General features: G+C 40.0%; 1 protein-coding gene across 4 annotated transcripts in view; it reads left to right on the top strand.

Annotated features, from left to right (window-relative positions):
• The window catches only part of hacl1 (2-hydroxyacyl-CoA lyase 1), a 101508-nt gene extending 84937 nt beyond the window's left edge, over positions 1 to 16571 (top strand). For 2 of the 4 annotated variants that reach the window (XM_072575695.1, XM_072575694.1), the window contains exons 14-17: positions 515 to 673; positions 4410 to 4517; positions 13234 to 13420; positions 15972 to 16571. In XM_072575695.1, coding sequence (XP_072431796.1) covers positions 515 to 673; positions 4410 to 4517; positions 13234 to 13420; positions 15972 to 16004 — 487 coding nt within the window. In that variant the 3' untranslated portion in view covers positions 16005 to 16571. Of the gene's footprint in view, positions 1 to 514; positions 674 to 4409; positions 4518 to 8808; positions 8896 to 13233; positions 13421 to 15971 lie in introns of those variants that run through there. The other 2 variants (XM_072575696.1, XM_072575697.1) reach the window with 2 other exon arrangements.
• The last annotated feature ends 574 nt before the right edge of the window (positions 16572 to 17145 follow it).

Raw genomic sequence — 17145 nt, 5'->3', positions numbered from 1 at the left:
CCACGTGTGGACCTTGAAGCTCTGTGCAGCCGACCAGCGGAATTAGGAAGCACATTTCCATTGAAAGGATGGTGGAAATGTGAATTGTGCAGAAGCCATTCCCACTAAAATGTGGCAGATATCATATAATCATCCTAAATCTGATCTCAATAGAATTTTGCTGGACAAGGATAGATCAGTATATAAACCAAAGACAGGTAGACGGAGTAGTGGTGCATATCAGCTGTACAGAGGAAACTCGATTTTCTGAAGGACACAGGCGGGGAGTATTCCCTTTAATTAATCGAATTCCAGATAATTGAATGCCGGATAACATAGTTTATCCAAACATTGGGATCTTGGGATCTTGCTGGATAATCGAGGTCCCTCTGTATTCCCATTGAATACCAGAACAGACGGGAAGCATCAATTGGCCATCTTTCATGTTTCCATTTTGTATTTTTTCAAACTGTGCCTGGTTTATATTATTACAACTAAAATCTATAAAAAGTTCTCCCTGATGATCTTGTTCTAGATTGGATGCTGGCACCTTCGGCACCATGGGTGTAGGTCTAGGTTTTGCTGTAGCTGCAGCACTGATTGCCAAGGATGAGAGTCCCCATCAGCGGGTTATCTGTATTGAAGGAGACAGTGCCTTTGGCTTTTCTGGCATGGAAGTGGAGACTATATGCAGGTAATGCAATAAACTTCTGAGGATATGAAAGAATAGACCTTGTTATTGGTTTGTATGCTTCAGTACTGGAACTGAAAATGGAATTATTTTAACAAAAATAATATTCATTTTTACAGAGGAATCCTGATTATCCAGCATTCGATTATCTGAATTATGGATTTTCTGGACAAGATTACAATGTCCCGATGCTTAGCTAAACTGTGTTGTACAGCATTCGATTACCTAAACATTCAGTTATCCAAACAAAATACTCCCCGTCCATGTCTTTTGGATAATCGAGGTTCCTCTGTATTTTGTAGATTTGATGGCTCTTTGACATCTTGTCAGTTCTTTGACAACTTTGATCGTTCCAATGTGGTCTTAGATTTTTACACATACTCATGTCAACGTTTAACAATCCCAAAGAGCATCTGACCTCCCTCCATGGAATACCTTACCTGCCCAAAAAGGCTCCTGATATTTCCCAAACGTCTCCAAAGAACATTTCTGAGTGGGTGCTTTACCTCTGTGAAGGAATATCTTGGGTTTTGAACTGTATCCACAAAATTCTGACCTGCTCTGACCAACTCTAATGAGCACACTTTGGATTTGAGGCACCTACCTCACCAAAAGCACCCAAGAGTGGAGGCAGTTGTTTATTGTATAAACAGCTACCTCTATCAATCAATGCAATGAACTTTAGAATCCTCTGCTCCTCAGTCCCTGAGGTGATAGACCTAGAATTTCATATGGGGTCAGTGACACAGAGATAGGAGAATAGATGTGGCATGATGAAAATTTGGATAATAATGACTTGGCATCAGAACAGTACTCACCATCCCTGATTGGAAGTGCTCAGCTCTATTAAGTGACAGGTTTTAGATCCTGTGTCAAGTCAGAAGAAGATGACAAGGGAGTGAAAAGTGTGCAACAGCAGCTAGTGGAACCAGTCATACAGTGGAATATAGGAATGTTGGAGAAGGAATTGTTGGGAGAAGGTTCAGGCTGTGAGCCAGTAGCTCACAAGAAGGATTTGGGGGCCTCCGTGCTGATTAACAATTCTATTCATCCAATCAAAAGAGCTTTTCCTCTGTAACCTCCCCAATTTATTGAACAAAATCAAGGACAAGACACAAATATTTGTTTTATTGGTTATAAGATCCAGGTAGATAATGCCCTGGCCCCATTCATCCCACATTGTCACTAGCAACACCCTTTTCCAGTTTTGTATAACCGGGAGCCATTGCAGAAAAATGAATCCTCTTTATTTCCTGGTCTTTCAGAATCAGATACTGAGGCTTTGTCTACTCTATAAACCAAGCTAAGATCAGGAGGAACCAAGAAATGATTTGAAATCTTAACACAACGAGACATGCCATATTTACCTACTGAGACTCGGGCAGCTTATGATTCTTAAAATAAATTTGCTTCCTTGTCTATTTTCCTATTATTTTGGAAAAACATTTTTTTGCTTATGTAACGCTCATTAAACGATTGTGGCAACCACAGGTACTGAAGCACCAGTGATAGTGTTAACATTTTTATTCAGATTGGTGAGCTGTTCACAGGATTTTGGAGACGATAATTTTAAATCAAAGTATCCACCAGTTAATTGTGTACATCTGTAATTTTGTCAGTGCTGATGTTTGTAGATGGTTAGGTGCTTGGGTGGTCGTGTAATATTTACTATTGATAAAAATATAATTGTCCTGGCAATGCAATTTTTCAAGTTTTCTGAAGGTGGATCGCACACAATTATTCAGCGAAGTATGCATATCTCAGTGACAGCGCAGCTCCTCAGGCATGCATGAGCAACATCTATGTTCCGAAAGGTTAATTGCTTTCTAAAATTATACTCTGGCACTGTTTGAAAAGGAATTCCCTCACACCAGAAAGAGAAAGTGGCAGTGAAGGAATTGAGAGGAAAGCACGAACTACAAAATAGTGAAAGGAAGACCAGAAATCCAGGGCTTCATTTTATCAGCCCTGTGAAGAAAAGCTTGGAGGTGGGATGCCAGCCAGGAAAATAGGGAGGAGCTGCATTGGGACAGATCGTCTCTTATTCCCGCCTCAATGGAGTTTTCCTGGCTCGGATTGGGACCAGACTTCTCTGTCTATTTCGTGGAGGTGGGCAACCAATTAAGATAATTAGGGCACCACTCAAGGGCTGATTGCAATGGCGCAAGTGTGTGTGTGTGTCAGCTGTGGAGAGGGTTTCCCAGCCTCAAGCTGGTGGTCTGTCAATGCCTCCTTTTTAAATCCCTGCTTTTGTACAGACCACAGCTGCAGTCACAGTTCTGAACAAGGGTCACTGCACTCGAAATGTTAACTCTGCTTTCTCTCCGCAGATGTGCAAAGTTTCTCCTGCAATTTCTGTTTTCGTTTCAGATCTTCAGTATCTGCAGTTCTTTGTTTTGTATTATTGCAGTGCCTTCCACAATGATAGCTTGGCAGCTGCTGCCATTCTTAATCTGTCCTTGGAGAGCACCTCCATCATGTGATGTCCTTGCCATTTCACACCAACATCAGGAGTTTCCTGGTGGAGCTGCCGGCTGCCTACAACCTTGGTGGATATTCAGTTCTCTTGCCTGTGCAGTAGGTCCACTGTCCCATTTGGACAAAGCTCAGAGAAGCATTTTGTTAATTGGTCACTTCCACAAAGTTCACACAGGCAAGTGTGATCACCATCGACACATCATCAGAATCAGCATCCATGTATAATCCTGATAGCAAGTTCACCCTCTCAAAATGGCTGCAAAAAGATATACTAAGTGCCAGCCTTAACATTTCTTGATAAAATGATCTATCGTTTGTTCTTGGAGGAGGAAATGCTTGCAGATTGCATGTATTCATTAAGAATGTGCAAACTGAGATCTTGTGGTACTATTTGATCAAGATCTGGGCTTTTCTCCCAATGTTCAGATCAAAACAATCCCTCAACCATAACCTGGAATTGTTGCTTTGCTCCCTGTTAGACTTTGCTGTTTAGATATTCTCCATTTGGTTTTCCTACTTTACTGCAATGTCCTGAATTGGTTGTTATGTACTTTGAAAGATCCTGTGCTCAAAAAAAGATGCTGTGTTAGTGCACTTTCAAAGGAGTGTTTCCAATGGCAGGTAAACGATTTCTAATTTAAACAAATATTGACTTTGACTCAAAGATGCCTTCAGCACGTTTTAACCAGCTTCCTTCTTACTGAAGATAGTTTCACTGCCCTACTTATTTTGGTGTGGTAACAGGTAACAATGAAACTCCCTACTATTGTTTGTTTAATCTTTGTCAGACCAAGCTATCACTAGCAAGTCATCATTAGTTTTGAATAGTAAGCTTCCATATTCCATAATAGATAAAACCTACAGAGCAGAGAGTAACATGAAAGACACATGGGATAATCAGTAAGACTTCTGTTTGAACAGTCACATATATGAAAACAGTGTGCACAGGAGCTTACAGTAGCCTGCTATTATACTCCACATCATACAAACTCTCTGTGGTTTTACTCCAAGCCCAAGACTTGGGTTCGGTTCCGATCAAGTCTTTTGCTGGATCTGGACCCCCACTTTGGGGTGTGTGCTTTGATGTGCTAATTTATCCACCTTTCCTGCTACCTTCAGGGACTAGTATACGTGCACGCTAAAGTCCCTCTGATGTTTGGTGCTTCCCAAGATCCTACCATTCATTATGTATTTCCTTCTCTCATTTGTCTCATGTGCATGTGAATATGATTTTCCTCTAAACATTTTTTTTTAATCTTAGGTACCGTTTGCCAATAGTGGTAATTGTAGTAAACAATAACGGAATTTACAGTGGAGTGGATGAGGGCACATGGAAAGAGCTGGCAGAAGTAGGGGATGTTGCAATTGTGTAAGTAAAGAACCTTTTAATGGTGAATAAATCTCAATGTGCACGATAGAGTACAAAAGCTTCCTTTTGAATGTACAGAACTGTATCTGGAGCTGATCCCATTTCAGTAATCTGTCCAAGTGGCTGCAAGATAATAAGCCAATTGCAAACACATTACCTAATGGTCAAGCTTGTCAAAGTTATGGAGACTGAGGTATATTTGTGCGCTTTGTACTGATTGTTGAATAAAAGGTATCATAACTTAGTATCAGGTATCAGATATTGGTGTGCTATCGGTCAGAACTTGATTAGGTTAGTTCATTTTACCCTTTACTGTTTTTGGAACATCTGGGTGGTGGGGTAAAAGGAAGAATTTTTTTAAAAAATGAGTTATCTAAGCAGAATTTTTTCATTTGCTCACGTTGTTATTTTGTTCTAGTAATTTATTAGTCTGGATGCTTGTGTACAAATGATGTCAAATAATTTTATAGTATCCATGCACACTCTGTAACACACTTTTCCCTTGTGATGGATTCCTTTTCTTTAGTTGTATCCATTTGATGTGTAAGAGAAAATGACCTGTGAAGTGTAAAATTCCAGGAACTGAGTGTACTAATGGTTGTTCGGTGACCACATTCAAATCAACCTACATACAAAAATGGTCTTGTTGCTAAGTTTTCAATAGGCCACTCAAAAACAATTCAAGGGTCTCTGAAGAGCAATACAAACCTTAAGGTTGGACAGGAATGCATGAGAGAGGGGCCAACAGAAGCAGGCTGTTCAACTGGACTGCTCAGAAGATAACTAAACTGTACAGGTTCTGTGAATTGGGGATTCAGAAAGAAGTCAAAGAATAGTTGGCTAGTTCTGTGTTTTAAGAATCAGGAAGGTGAAGGAATTGTATGAGTAGACCTCAGGGAAAAAAAAAATCCACAGACAGTATTAGCTGGGTGAAGTTAGCTGTTGGTGAAAAGCTGGAGTTGTATCTGTGAGTGAGAGGTAGAGAACAATTCCCAGAATGCACAGGAATTTAAGCTCAGGAAAGAAGGGTGAAATACCAGAACACGAACAGTTGTTGAGACAATCTGTGATGGAGTACTTCATAAAGAGTTGCATAACTTCAAAAAATAAATAATTGGAATCACTTGTCAAATTTTAATGAGGTTTGAACGCCCAAAGGGTCATTAATATCATGTGGAACATTGCCAAAAGATCTGAGGGATCTGTCTTGTCTTTATTTGCTATTTGCTGAACTCTATAGGGTGCAGTGGTATAGTTTATTATTATCCATATTTACCTCAGGTTAATTCTAGATCTTAGAATATAAATTAGATGTATGTTGTAGATTATGTTATCTAACTTTGTGTAGTAAAGTAGACCAAGATCAAGAAACTGAAAGCCCTACGTGTCCTGGCCCTACTTTGTGTGGTTAGATATTCCTGATCTATAGTCTATATTCCTGATTGTAACTGTCATGACAAGAGGATATTGCAGATGAATGGAATAAGAAGGTAGTTAAGCCAAATAATTAAACAATTGAGACTAATTTTCCAAATGTCACTGAAGAATCACGGTCTGTCAGGACTTCACATAGTAAAAGGAGGCAGCAAGCAAGACAGAGCTTCATGCTGGCTTCATTCAGCAGGGGCTGTGGCTGGAACAATATGGACATTGATGAATGAAAGTAGAGGGGAGGATGAAGGTGCCAATACTGATGGAGCATGTTCCACTGGTGTTTCTGAGCACTGTAGCTTTAGCTCAAGAAATGAGCAGGGAAGGGATTGTTGATATGGCATTTGCATTAGAGGCATTGAAAACTGAGAGGCTACCTGACATGGACATCATTTGGCCTGAGTTTGGTTGAGGCCCTGTTGAGGAGTATGAGGAGAATCAAAGAGAGGAAAGGAGGACTTCAGCCCAGCAACAGGAGAACACAATCAGGCTGACAAAAGGGTCTACTTTGGGGTCAGCAGGTAAGAGAATATGGTAGAAGGATATATGAGCCATATCCTGAAAACAGGTCATCCATACAGAGTCCACTGTCTAAGGCCTAACTACCTGTAAATGTCTCCATAGGTTCTCTTTTTCCAGTGAGGCCATCACTGGTCTCTATGCCATCATGCAGGGCAAGTGTCCTCCATGGGGGATGGTGACCATGTGGCATCTGAAGGTTATCATGACACTGAAAATCTAAACCTGTGGATTGTTTCAGGCATCAAGAGGAGGTTGGTGTTGGGTTTCACAATTTGAAGTTACATCATTGATGAGCCTGAGGTCCACTTCAAGAGGATCCACATAGCAATTCAATCAGCCATCGAGCAGACCATAGAGGTTCTGAGGATGTAATTTCAGTGGTTTGATCAGTCCAATGGAACCCTTCAGAGTACTCCAGCAAGGGCCTCATGTATAAGACATAATGCACAGGGCAGAAGTAGACCATTCAGCTCCTGAAGTCTGCTCTGCCAATCAATTGGATCATAGTTGATCTGATAATCTTCAACTCCAAGGATGCCCTGAGGCATAATACATTGGCGAGACCGAGTGGAGGCTATGGGAACGGATGAATAGACACCACACAACAATCAACAGACAGGAGTGTTCCCTTCCAGTCGGTGAACACTTCAGCAGTCTGGGACATTCAGCCTCAGATCTTCAGGTGACTGTCCTCCAAGGAGGACTTCGGGGCAAGCAACAACACAGAGTGGCTGATTAGAAGCTAATAGCAAAGTTTGGGACCCATGGGATGGCCTTAACTGGGACCATGGGTTCATGTCACATTATAGGTGACCCCACTGCAAGATACACGAACAAACGCTCACACACACTCCTACATACTGTCACACCCACGCAGACCCTCCCTCATACACAAGTTCTGTCTCATATGCACACACATACACCTCCCACACTTTCACCAACACACCCACCATCTCAAACACACCCTATCACACATACACACACACACATAGCACTATATATATATATATATATATATATATTGCTCTCACACCCACGTGGACACACTCAATCTGTTGCTCCTATATGCACACATATATAAGCTTATGGGGTGAATTTGTTTTTCAGCATTACATTTTATTTTCAAGTCATTCTGCACTTCCTCCCAACTTCCTCAACATTACCTGCCCCTCCACCTATCTTTGTGACATCTGTAAACTTAGCAACAATGCCTTCAGTTCCTATATCCAGATTGTTAATGTATAATGTGAATAGCTGTAGTCCCAATACAGACCCTTGTGGGGCTCTACTAGTCATTGGCTGCCTTCCTGAAAAAGGTCTTTTTATCCCCACTGCCTTCTACCCAACAGCCAATCCTCTATCCATGCCAGGACCTTGCTCCTAATACAATTGGCTCTTATTTGGCAGCCTCCTGTGCAGCATCTTGTCAAAAGCCTTCTGGAAATCCAAATAGATCACGTCCACTGCCTCTCAGTCAAAATGACAGCATACAGAGCGACTGGAGTTTCCACTGACTACAATGTGAGCTACAGCTGATGCTGCAAGAGCAGCAGGTGCTGGACCGTAATGACAGTAAACTATTGAGGGAGTTCACATTGCTGATCACAGAACAAGACCTACATTGTTAATGAGAGTCTTGATTCATCTATTTTCATAGAAAAACAATTATTTGATATCAATGATTCCTTTTGGGCTGGGATATCAGTGGGTGTTTGTGCAACAAATTTTACTAAATGAAGTTTTACTAAACCAAGGCCTTGATTGTTAGGTTTTCATTTGGAGGGTATAAAGCAAAATTCTGTTTCTAAGTGTGATTTGTTTCTAGGAGGTGCAGTTTGTTCTTTGTCTAGCTGAAGTGCCTTTTTGATAACGAAGCTATTATTCCAGACCACTAACGTTACAGGGCTTGCTTATTTCTCTTTTTGCTTTATTGGCAGCTGAGTATTCCATGGCTTGTCTCTTCTTATTCCTTAATAAATAAATAAATAATCTCAATAATATACAAGTATTTTGCTTGGTAACAATTAAAGCTGTTGTATAAATATACATTCTGATGTTTTGGGTTGAATGTTTTCTTTTTCACACCTTCTGAGATGTTAGTATGATTTGTATATCAAATAGTGAGCTATAGGTTGTTACCTTTTAGTTCTAAATTGATGTTTGTCTATGTTAAGAATCACTTCATGCGATTTTCTTTAAAATGGCTGTTCAGTGAAATCAATTACTCTTCCATTTGGCTGGGCTCCATTCAAATGTAGATCCTTGTATGGCCTGGTGATTTTACATACCACCTATTTATCTTGCATTGTGTCTATGATCAGACTTCTTTTCTCTTCAGAGTAGACAAGCAGGAGGCTGGAAAAACACAGCAAGCCAGGCAGCATTAAGAAGTGGAGAAGTCAACATTTCAGATGTAACCCTTCTGGACTAAAGGTGGGTGTAAGGGGGGAGCTGCAGATAAAGGGGGATGTGGGGTTTTGGGTGGGTAGAAGAGCTGAGTGGTGAGGTAAGAATTGGTTAACACATATAGAGGGTATGACCTTTGTTGGTTGATGGGAGGAATGAATCTGGTTGGTAGCTGGAAGGAAGGGTCAGTCCAAGAGGAATGGAGGGAGGATGTGCAGCTGGAAAGGGAGTAGGGAATGGGAAGGGGCTAGTTAAAATTGGACGACTCAGTGTTGAATTCTCCAGGCTGTAGGCTGCCCAGGTGGAAGATCAGGTGTTGTTCCTCCAACTTGTGGTCTGATTCTCAGTGGCAATGGAGGAGGTCAAGGATGGTCATGTTGGAGACGGAATGGGAAAGGGAATTAAAACAGGCGGTGATTGGGAGGTCAGGTTGGCCCTTGCGAGCACAGCTGAGGTGCTCAGTGAAACCTGCCCTTCATTTGTTTGATCTTACCGATGTCGAGAAGATCACATTGAGAACACCGGATACTGTATCCCAGTCACTGCGCATTTCAATTCCCCTTCCCATTCTCTCTCTGACATGACCATTCTTAGCCTCCTCCATTGCCACAGCGAATCAGACTGCAAATTGGGGGAACAACACTTCGTCTTCCACCTGGGCAGCCTGCAGCCCAGAGGACTCAACATAGAGTTCTCCAATTTCAAATAACGTCCCTTCCCATCCCCTTTTCTTCCCTTCCGTTCCTCTGACTGACCCTTCCTTCCAGCTACCAACCAGATTCATTCCTCCCATTGACCAAGCAGGCCGTACCCTCTATCTATGTTCACCTATCACTACCTTACTACTCAACCCTTGTGGCACCCAAAACCCTCCCCACCAACCCTCCCTTCTCTGCAGTTCCTCTTACACCCATCCCAATCCTGAAGAAGGGTTACACCCAAAACATTGACTTGTCCACCTCCTGATGCTGCTGTCTTGCTGTGTTCTTCCAGCCTCCTGCTCGTCTACCTTGGATTCCCGCATCTGCAGTTCTTTGTCTCTTTTCTCTTCAGAGCAATTTCTCTTCAGTGGTGTGCAGTGAATTGTCGGGCAGTGAGAGTGTTGGTTAGCTCACTTGGCTGGACAGCTAGTTTACGATGCTGAGTGATGCCAGAAGTGTAGTTTCAATTCCCATACTGACTGAGATTGCCAGGGAGGACTTTCTTTCTCAGCCTCTCTCCTTGCCTGAGGTGGGGTGACCCTCAGGTTCAATTACCACCAGTCACCTCTCTGATGAGAGAGCACCCCACTGAATTGTGGAAGAAGATAAAGATGATCTGAGTATCATCCTACTACTGTCATTTGTGAGAATGAAACTTACAAACGTATTGAAATAAAAGCATTATACTCTTATTTTCATTTCTCTTGGAGTACATGCAATGCAAAATTTTGCAATGTGTAGGAAACAAATCATCTATATTTCATTTTGCTTGCGCATATTTTAAGAAAAGTTAAATGTTGGCATAACCTCAGCTGCTTCAGACTTGAAGATGAAAGATGATAAGGAGTCAATAAAACAGTGGGATCAATTTTAGGAGGCTCGAGAAATGAATTGGCAAGGGGTCATTTTATGTTTTAGCCTTTGCTGGTTCCTTGCCTTCGTTCCTCGACTTCTTCAAAATATTCAAACAAGTTGGTAGGATGCAACTTAATGTGTGGAAGCTGAGTTGGGTGCTCCTGATGCAGCCTTCTCTGTCTCAGTGGTTGTAGAATGTGTTCCTAGTTATTTGTAATTAACCACCAGGATGTTAATAGAGGATTCACTGAATGTCAAGGAGCGGTGGTTAAATTGTCTCTTTTTGGAGATAGTCATTGCCTGATATTTGTTTGTATGTATGTATGTATGTATGTATGTTATTTGCCATTTTCCAGTCCACCTTAGATGTTGTGCAGATCTTGTTGCATTTGAACATGGGCTACTTCAGTATCTGAGGAGCTGTGAATGGTGTTGAATATTGTGCAATCATTGGTAAACATCCCACTCTGACCTTTATAATGGAGGGAAAGATGTTGATGAAGCAGCTGAAGATAGTTGGGCCTAGAACACTACCTTATGGAACTCCTGAAAAAGTGTCCTGGAGTGGCGATGACTGACCTTCAACAACCACAACCATTTTCCGATATGGCAGGTATGTCACTAACCAATGGAGAGATTGCTGTCTGATTCTCATCGATTCCGGTTTTGCCAGGGAACCTTGATACCACACTTGGTCAGATGCGGCCTTGATATCATCTGGAACTCAGCCCTTTTGTCCATGTTTGAACCATGGCTGTGATATGATCAGGGGCTGATTGGCCCTGGCTGTACCCAAACTGGGCGTCACTGAGCAGGTTATTGCTGAGCAGATGCTGCTTGATAGCACCATTGATGACATCTTCCATCACTTTGCAGATGAGTAGTAATTCGCTGCGTTGGATTTGTCCTTTTTTTTGTGTACAGAACATACCTGGGCAATTTTCCATGTTGTCAGTGTTGTAACTATACTGGAACAGCTTGGCTAAGGGAGCGGCAAGTTCTGGTACACAAGTCTTCAGTGCTATTGCTGGAGTGTTTCCAGGGCCCATAACCTTTGCAGTATCCGTTGTCCCTAACTGTTTCTTGATATCACATGGAGTGAATTGAAGTAGCTGAAGACAGATATCTGTGATGCTGGTGACCTCTGGAGGAGGCAGAGATGGATCATCCACTGTGCATTCCTCAGTGAATATTCCTGTGAATGTTTCAGCCTTATCCTTTGTACTGATGTGTTGGGCTCTTCCATCATTGAGAATGGGTATATTTGTGGAGCCACTGAGTTGTTTAATTGTCCACCACCTTTCACAACTGGATGTGGCAGGACTGCAGAGCTTGGATCTGATCACTTAGCTCCGTTTTATCACTTGCTTATGCCATTTGGCATGTGCGTAATCCTGTTCAGTGGCTTCACCAGGTTGATGCCTCAATTTTAGATAAGCCTTGGTGCTGCTCTTGGCATGATCTCCTGCACTCTTCATTGAACCAGGATTGATGGTAATGGTTCTGTGTTGGAATACAATTCTGCTGCTGTTAATGAGCATCATGGATGCCAAATCTTGAGTTCAAGATAATGCCACACATCACAATGTGAAGGTGGAACTTTGTCTTCACAAGGACTATGCGGTGGCCATTCTTACTAATATTGTTATGGCCAGATGCATCTGCAGCTGGCATGTTGGTGAGGATGTGTCAGGTATGTTTTTCCCTCTTGTTGTTTCCTTCGTAATCAGCTGCAGACCCAGTCTAGCAGCTATTTCCTTGAGAACACCAGCAGCTTGATCAGTAGTGCTACTGCTGAACCACTCTTGGTGGTGGACGTTGAAATCATTGAGTTAATGTTGAAATCTCCGGGGCTACTCTCTCATGACTATACCAAAGTGCCATCACCTCTGTGGGGTCTGTCCTTCTAGTAGGATAGGACATACCTAAGATGGTGGCGGTGGTGTTTGGGACATTGTCTGTGAGGAATGATTCCATGAATATGACTAAGTCGAGCTGTTGTTTGATTAGTCAGCAAGACAGCCCTCCCAATTTTGGCACTAATCCTCAGATATTAGTAAAAAGGACTTTGCAACATTGTTTGCAGCTGTTTCTGCTGTAGTCTTTTCTGATGTCTAGGTTAATGCCAGGTCATCTGTCCAGTTTCATTGCTTTTTTGAGACTTTATAATGATTGGTACAACTGAGTGGCTTGCTCAGCCATTTCAGAGGGCAGTTGAGAATTAATCACATTGCTGTGGGTCTGGAGCCACGTGTAGGTCAGACCAGGTAAAGATGGCAGATTTCCATCCCAGAAGGACATTAGTGAACAAGATAGATTTCATGGTCAATTAGATTCTTAATTTCACATATTTATTTCATTCATAGTCCACCACAGTGGGATTCAGATCCAACCCTCAGAATAGTATGGGAGTTTTAGATTAACAGTCTAGCGATAAAACCACTAGGCCATCGCCTTCCTTCAACTTGCAGAGAATTATGTGCTTTTAATTTATAGCAACTTTTGTTTTGATCTTACTTGTTACTGTACATGACTGAGGCAGCAGTTAACATGGTATTGTCAAACATGCTTTCCAATAATGACGTTATCTAAACATTGCCAATGTTACAGATGAAACAATTGTATGAATGATATTTTTATGTAATAATGGATAGCATTTATGAATTGGCTGAATTTTGAAACCATGATTAATTGTGTAATTTGGCTCTCATTTAAACAAAAATAAATGAAGGAATGGCTTTTTTTCCTTCAATAAATAATTAAAATATAAATTTACGTAAACTTTCTTTCAATTCTTTCAGAGCTCCACCCATCTCTCTCTCACCTAATGCTCACTATGAGCAGGTCATGACTGCATTTGGTGGAAAAGGCTACTTTGTACAAACACCAGAGGAGCTGCAAAAGGCACTTACTGCATGTTTAGCAGACCAGAAACTGCCATCACTTATTAATGTGATGATTGACCCATCATCTGATAGAAAGAAACAAGTAAGTGTATTTGAAGGAATGAGTTTTGTATATGTGTAACAATTTTGAAGTCCACTAATTCTTAAGGGTTTGAAGCAGCCACTGACATTTTGAGGTTGGAGAAAGTTGAAAGATTCTGATAGGTGAATGAACATATCTATAGTTAATCACATTAAATTGCTATGTATGTTTAGATGATTGTGTATTTTGTAGAGTGTATAGTATTTAGAGTGACCTCCTGTGGTGATGATTATACTCTTTATCATGAATCTTTTAAATTAAATTTGTGTTTGGTAGTGATGTTCCAGCAACACATCAAGATAGTGCCAATAGAATTGTTGCATTCAAGATTTTTGCAAGACTACCCACACAGACAGTTTTTAACTTTCAGCCAGCTGTTTGGAGAGGATGTGTGATAGGGGTCAGCTGCTTTCCTATGGAGAGGAAGGGTCGGCCAGTCATGCTTTGGAAGAACAGCATTGCCAAGAACCCAAGAATTAGCGCTCTCTTGTCTGTTATCTCAGTTTCAGTTGGCAAATGTTGTTGAGGAATCCAAAGAGGAGAGGATTTAGGAGATGATAATGTATTTGCCAGTGAGATAGAACATGTAATCATGACATTCAATAATCAGTGGAATAGTGAGTTACATCCAATTCAAACTAAAAGGATATATTGAATAAACTAAACAAATTCAAAGAGGATAAAGCTCCTGGTCTGGATGGCTTGTAGCTATGTATAGTGAAAGAATCTAGGGAAGAGATAACAAAGGCATTAATGCATTTGTAAATCCAGATAAACTACATTTGTTGCTTATCTGTTTCTTATTTCCTCAAAAAATTCTATAGTTGTGGTCAAGCAAAATTTTCCCTTTTGATATCAATGCTGACTCTTCATTATGATACTTCTGGGTGTTTTTATTGTCATCTTTAGTAACAGTTCTATTATTTTTTTTAAACCACTGATCTTAAACTGGCTTGTCGACAGTTGCCGTTAGATTTTCTGTTGCCCTTTTCAAGTATTGGGATTATCGTAACTATTGACCAATTCTCTGGCACTACAGCTTATTTCTGACAAATAATTAAATATGAATAATAATGCTCTTGCTGTTGTATGGCCAGAGAATGTGGAGTAAGGGACAAGCAGGCAGAATGGATTACCAACCAACTTCAGGATAGAAGGCAGAGCATGGAAATAAAGTGTAGTTTTTCAAAGTGACAAAAGGTTGAAAGCAGTATTCTGCAAGGATCAGTGTTACAGCCACTGCTGTTCCCAGTAATGATTTGGACTTTGTAATCAAGCTTACAATTTATAAATTATGTAAATGGAGAGGATTAACAATCGTGAGAAGGACTGCAATAAATTATGGGAGGACATTAATAAACTTACCAAATGAGCAAATGTTTGGCAAATGAACTTGAATGCAGATAAATGAGGGTTAGTACATTTTGAGAGGAAGTATAGGGAGGTTACTTACAACTTGGAAAATGCAATGCAAGTCCTGTTGGAGTAGAGGCACAAAGGACTTTTCAGTTAGTTAAAACTACAAGTATACAAGGTATGCTAAACCATTGATGAGACCACACTTAGAGTGCAGGTTTAGTTACCATTTTATAAGTAGAATAGAGAGGCACTGGAGAAGATGTAGAGTGTATCTGAAATACATGATTATATATATCAAGAAAAGATTGACAGGCTGGATCTCTGCTCGTTATAAAAGAAAGTTGAGGAGTGACTGAAAGAGGCTTTGCAAATTACAAACTATCTTGGTACAGTGGACACAGAAAAAATGTTTCCTCTTATAGGGCTGAACATAACCAGGGGCCATTAAAAGGAGATGGTCACCAAGAAATCCAAAAGGGATTTCAGAAGAAAAACCTCACCACCTAAAAAAATGGTGAAAATGTGGAACTGGCTACCACATGGAGTGTCCAGGCAAAGAATGTAGATGTATTTAAGGAGAAATTAGACAGCCTAATGAGGGGGAATGGATGAACATAGATGTCGATAAGAAAAAGATAGGGGTGGCGCGATTGATGTAACTGCCAGCATCGACAGTTGGACCAAATAAGTGGGTTTATATCATGTGTAATCCTATGATTAGAAGGTCTAGGTTTAATTTTGAAGCAATAAGTTAAAAATAGCTGCAGTGCATTACTCAAAAGGATCTGAATGTGAAGGTTAGATCTCTTTATTGGTTCAATATCATGGTCATGTATTTTGGTGAAGGTGAGAAATGGGGTAGGGTAAAGAAATGTTGGTGTTTTTGCCGATTCAGATGTGACATAATTTCTGCATGTAGAAGTGCAAGTGGGGAAAAACTACTATAGTTCCAATTCACCTCTTAGCTCTAACTAATTATTGGAAATCACGTTCAACTGCAGAACATTTTGAATGTGTGTAGAAGCAATGCTGACATTTTCTTTCCCAAATCTATTAAACATTATTGAGGATTAAATCATCAATCAATGTGTTGAGAGATGGTATTAATAGCATTACTTAATTTTGTAGAGTAAGTAGCCAAATAACCTTTTACTACCTTTTGACTATATGCTTTTATGGTGTTTGCTTTCAGGATTTTACTTGGCTGACTCGTTCCAATATGTGACTGGAATAATTGGCAAAACCAAAGCAGAATAAGCCAGGCTAACTGGAAAACACATGTTAGTGACATCATTTTGCGTACCAATTTGCAAGGTGAAATTTTGGCAAGATTGGATGCTTATATTCTTTAAAGAAAATGTGATTACTGTTGATTCTGAATTAGCTGAACTTGGGATGGACCACAAGCATAAATTAACTTTTTATTGCTACTAAGGTTGTGATCGTGAAAGTTTCTGAAGCAGAGAAGTTGACAATAATCTTTTGTCTTGCCAAAGAGGAAAGTAGGTTTAGATTGCTGGACAATAGACCAGAGTCAATATGGGAAGTAGTAAAGATGTTATAATTCCATTGTTAAATTGTATAAATAACTGTAAAACACTGCCATTAACTACAACCAGAAAATAATCTTATACAATGTTTAGACTGATATCTGTAACTAATACTGCATTTTTTTTTCTCTTAACTTCTATTACAAAATGAAACACAACTTTCTGTTTACATGATATTCCAGCATAATGTAGTTGGGAAACTGTACTTCATAGAAATAAAACATAAATGATTTTTAGTTTCATTTTTATTGTGTTGAAGTGAGTTGTTTGATCATTAGATTTTAGGCATTTATAGTATAACCATATAACCATTATAATGCTATGAGGAATTTTTATTAATTACATTGTAATTTTAATAAGCCATCTTGCTGAAGAAAGCTGTCACAGATATTTAATATTTATTTCAAAATGACATTGGCCTACAGCTTCAAGTCTTCATGCAACTCATGACTTGAAGTCTGCAATCAAAACTGGGTATACTGTAAATGAATATCTTAATTTGCTGGACCAGTAAAAAGAAAGCTAATATTTAGCAATTTGAAATATAAAATGTGAGAAATTTAGTGCAGATATGTTTCTTCCTATTTAGGGAATATATTTCTAGTTTTAAAAAGTATATATATCTTAAGGAAACTAGTTGTATTTAAAGTTTTAACTATTTGATTAAGTAAAACATAGGATTATTGAGTAATGGTGCTGTAATTTACTTTGGTATGATGGTGGATTTTAGCTTGACTTCAAATTTCAAGAATATTTTTAACACCTATAACTATGTATGACTTTAATCTCGGTGTGCTAATGATTTAAAAGTAGAAT

Source organism: Chiloscyllium punctatum, chromosome 8 (assembly GCF_047496795.1).
Source record: "Chiloscyllium punctatum isolate Juve2018m chromosome 8, sChiPun1.3, whole genome shotgun sequence".
NCBI classification, from domain to species: domain Eukaryota; kingdom Metazoa; phylum Chordata; class Chondrichthyes; order Orectolobiformes; family Hemiscylliidae; genus Chiloscyllium; species Chiloscyllium punctatum.
Note: the sequence above shows the minus strand (reverse complement) of the source record. Positions and strands in the feature narration are given on the sequence as shown.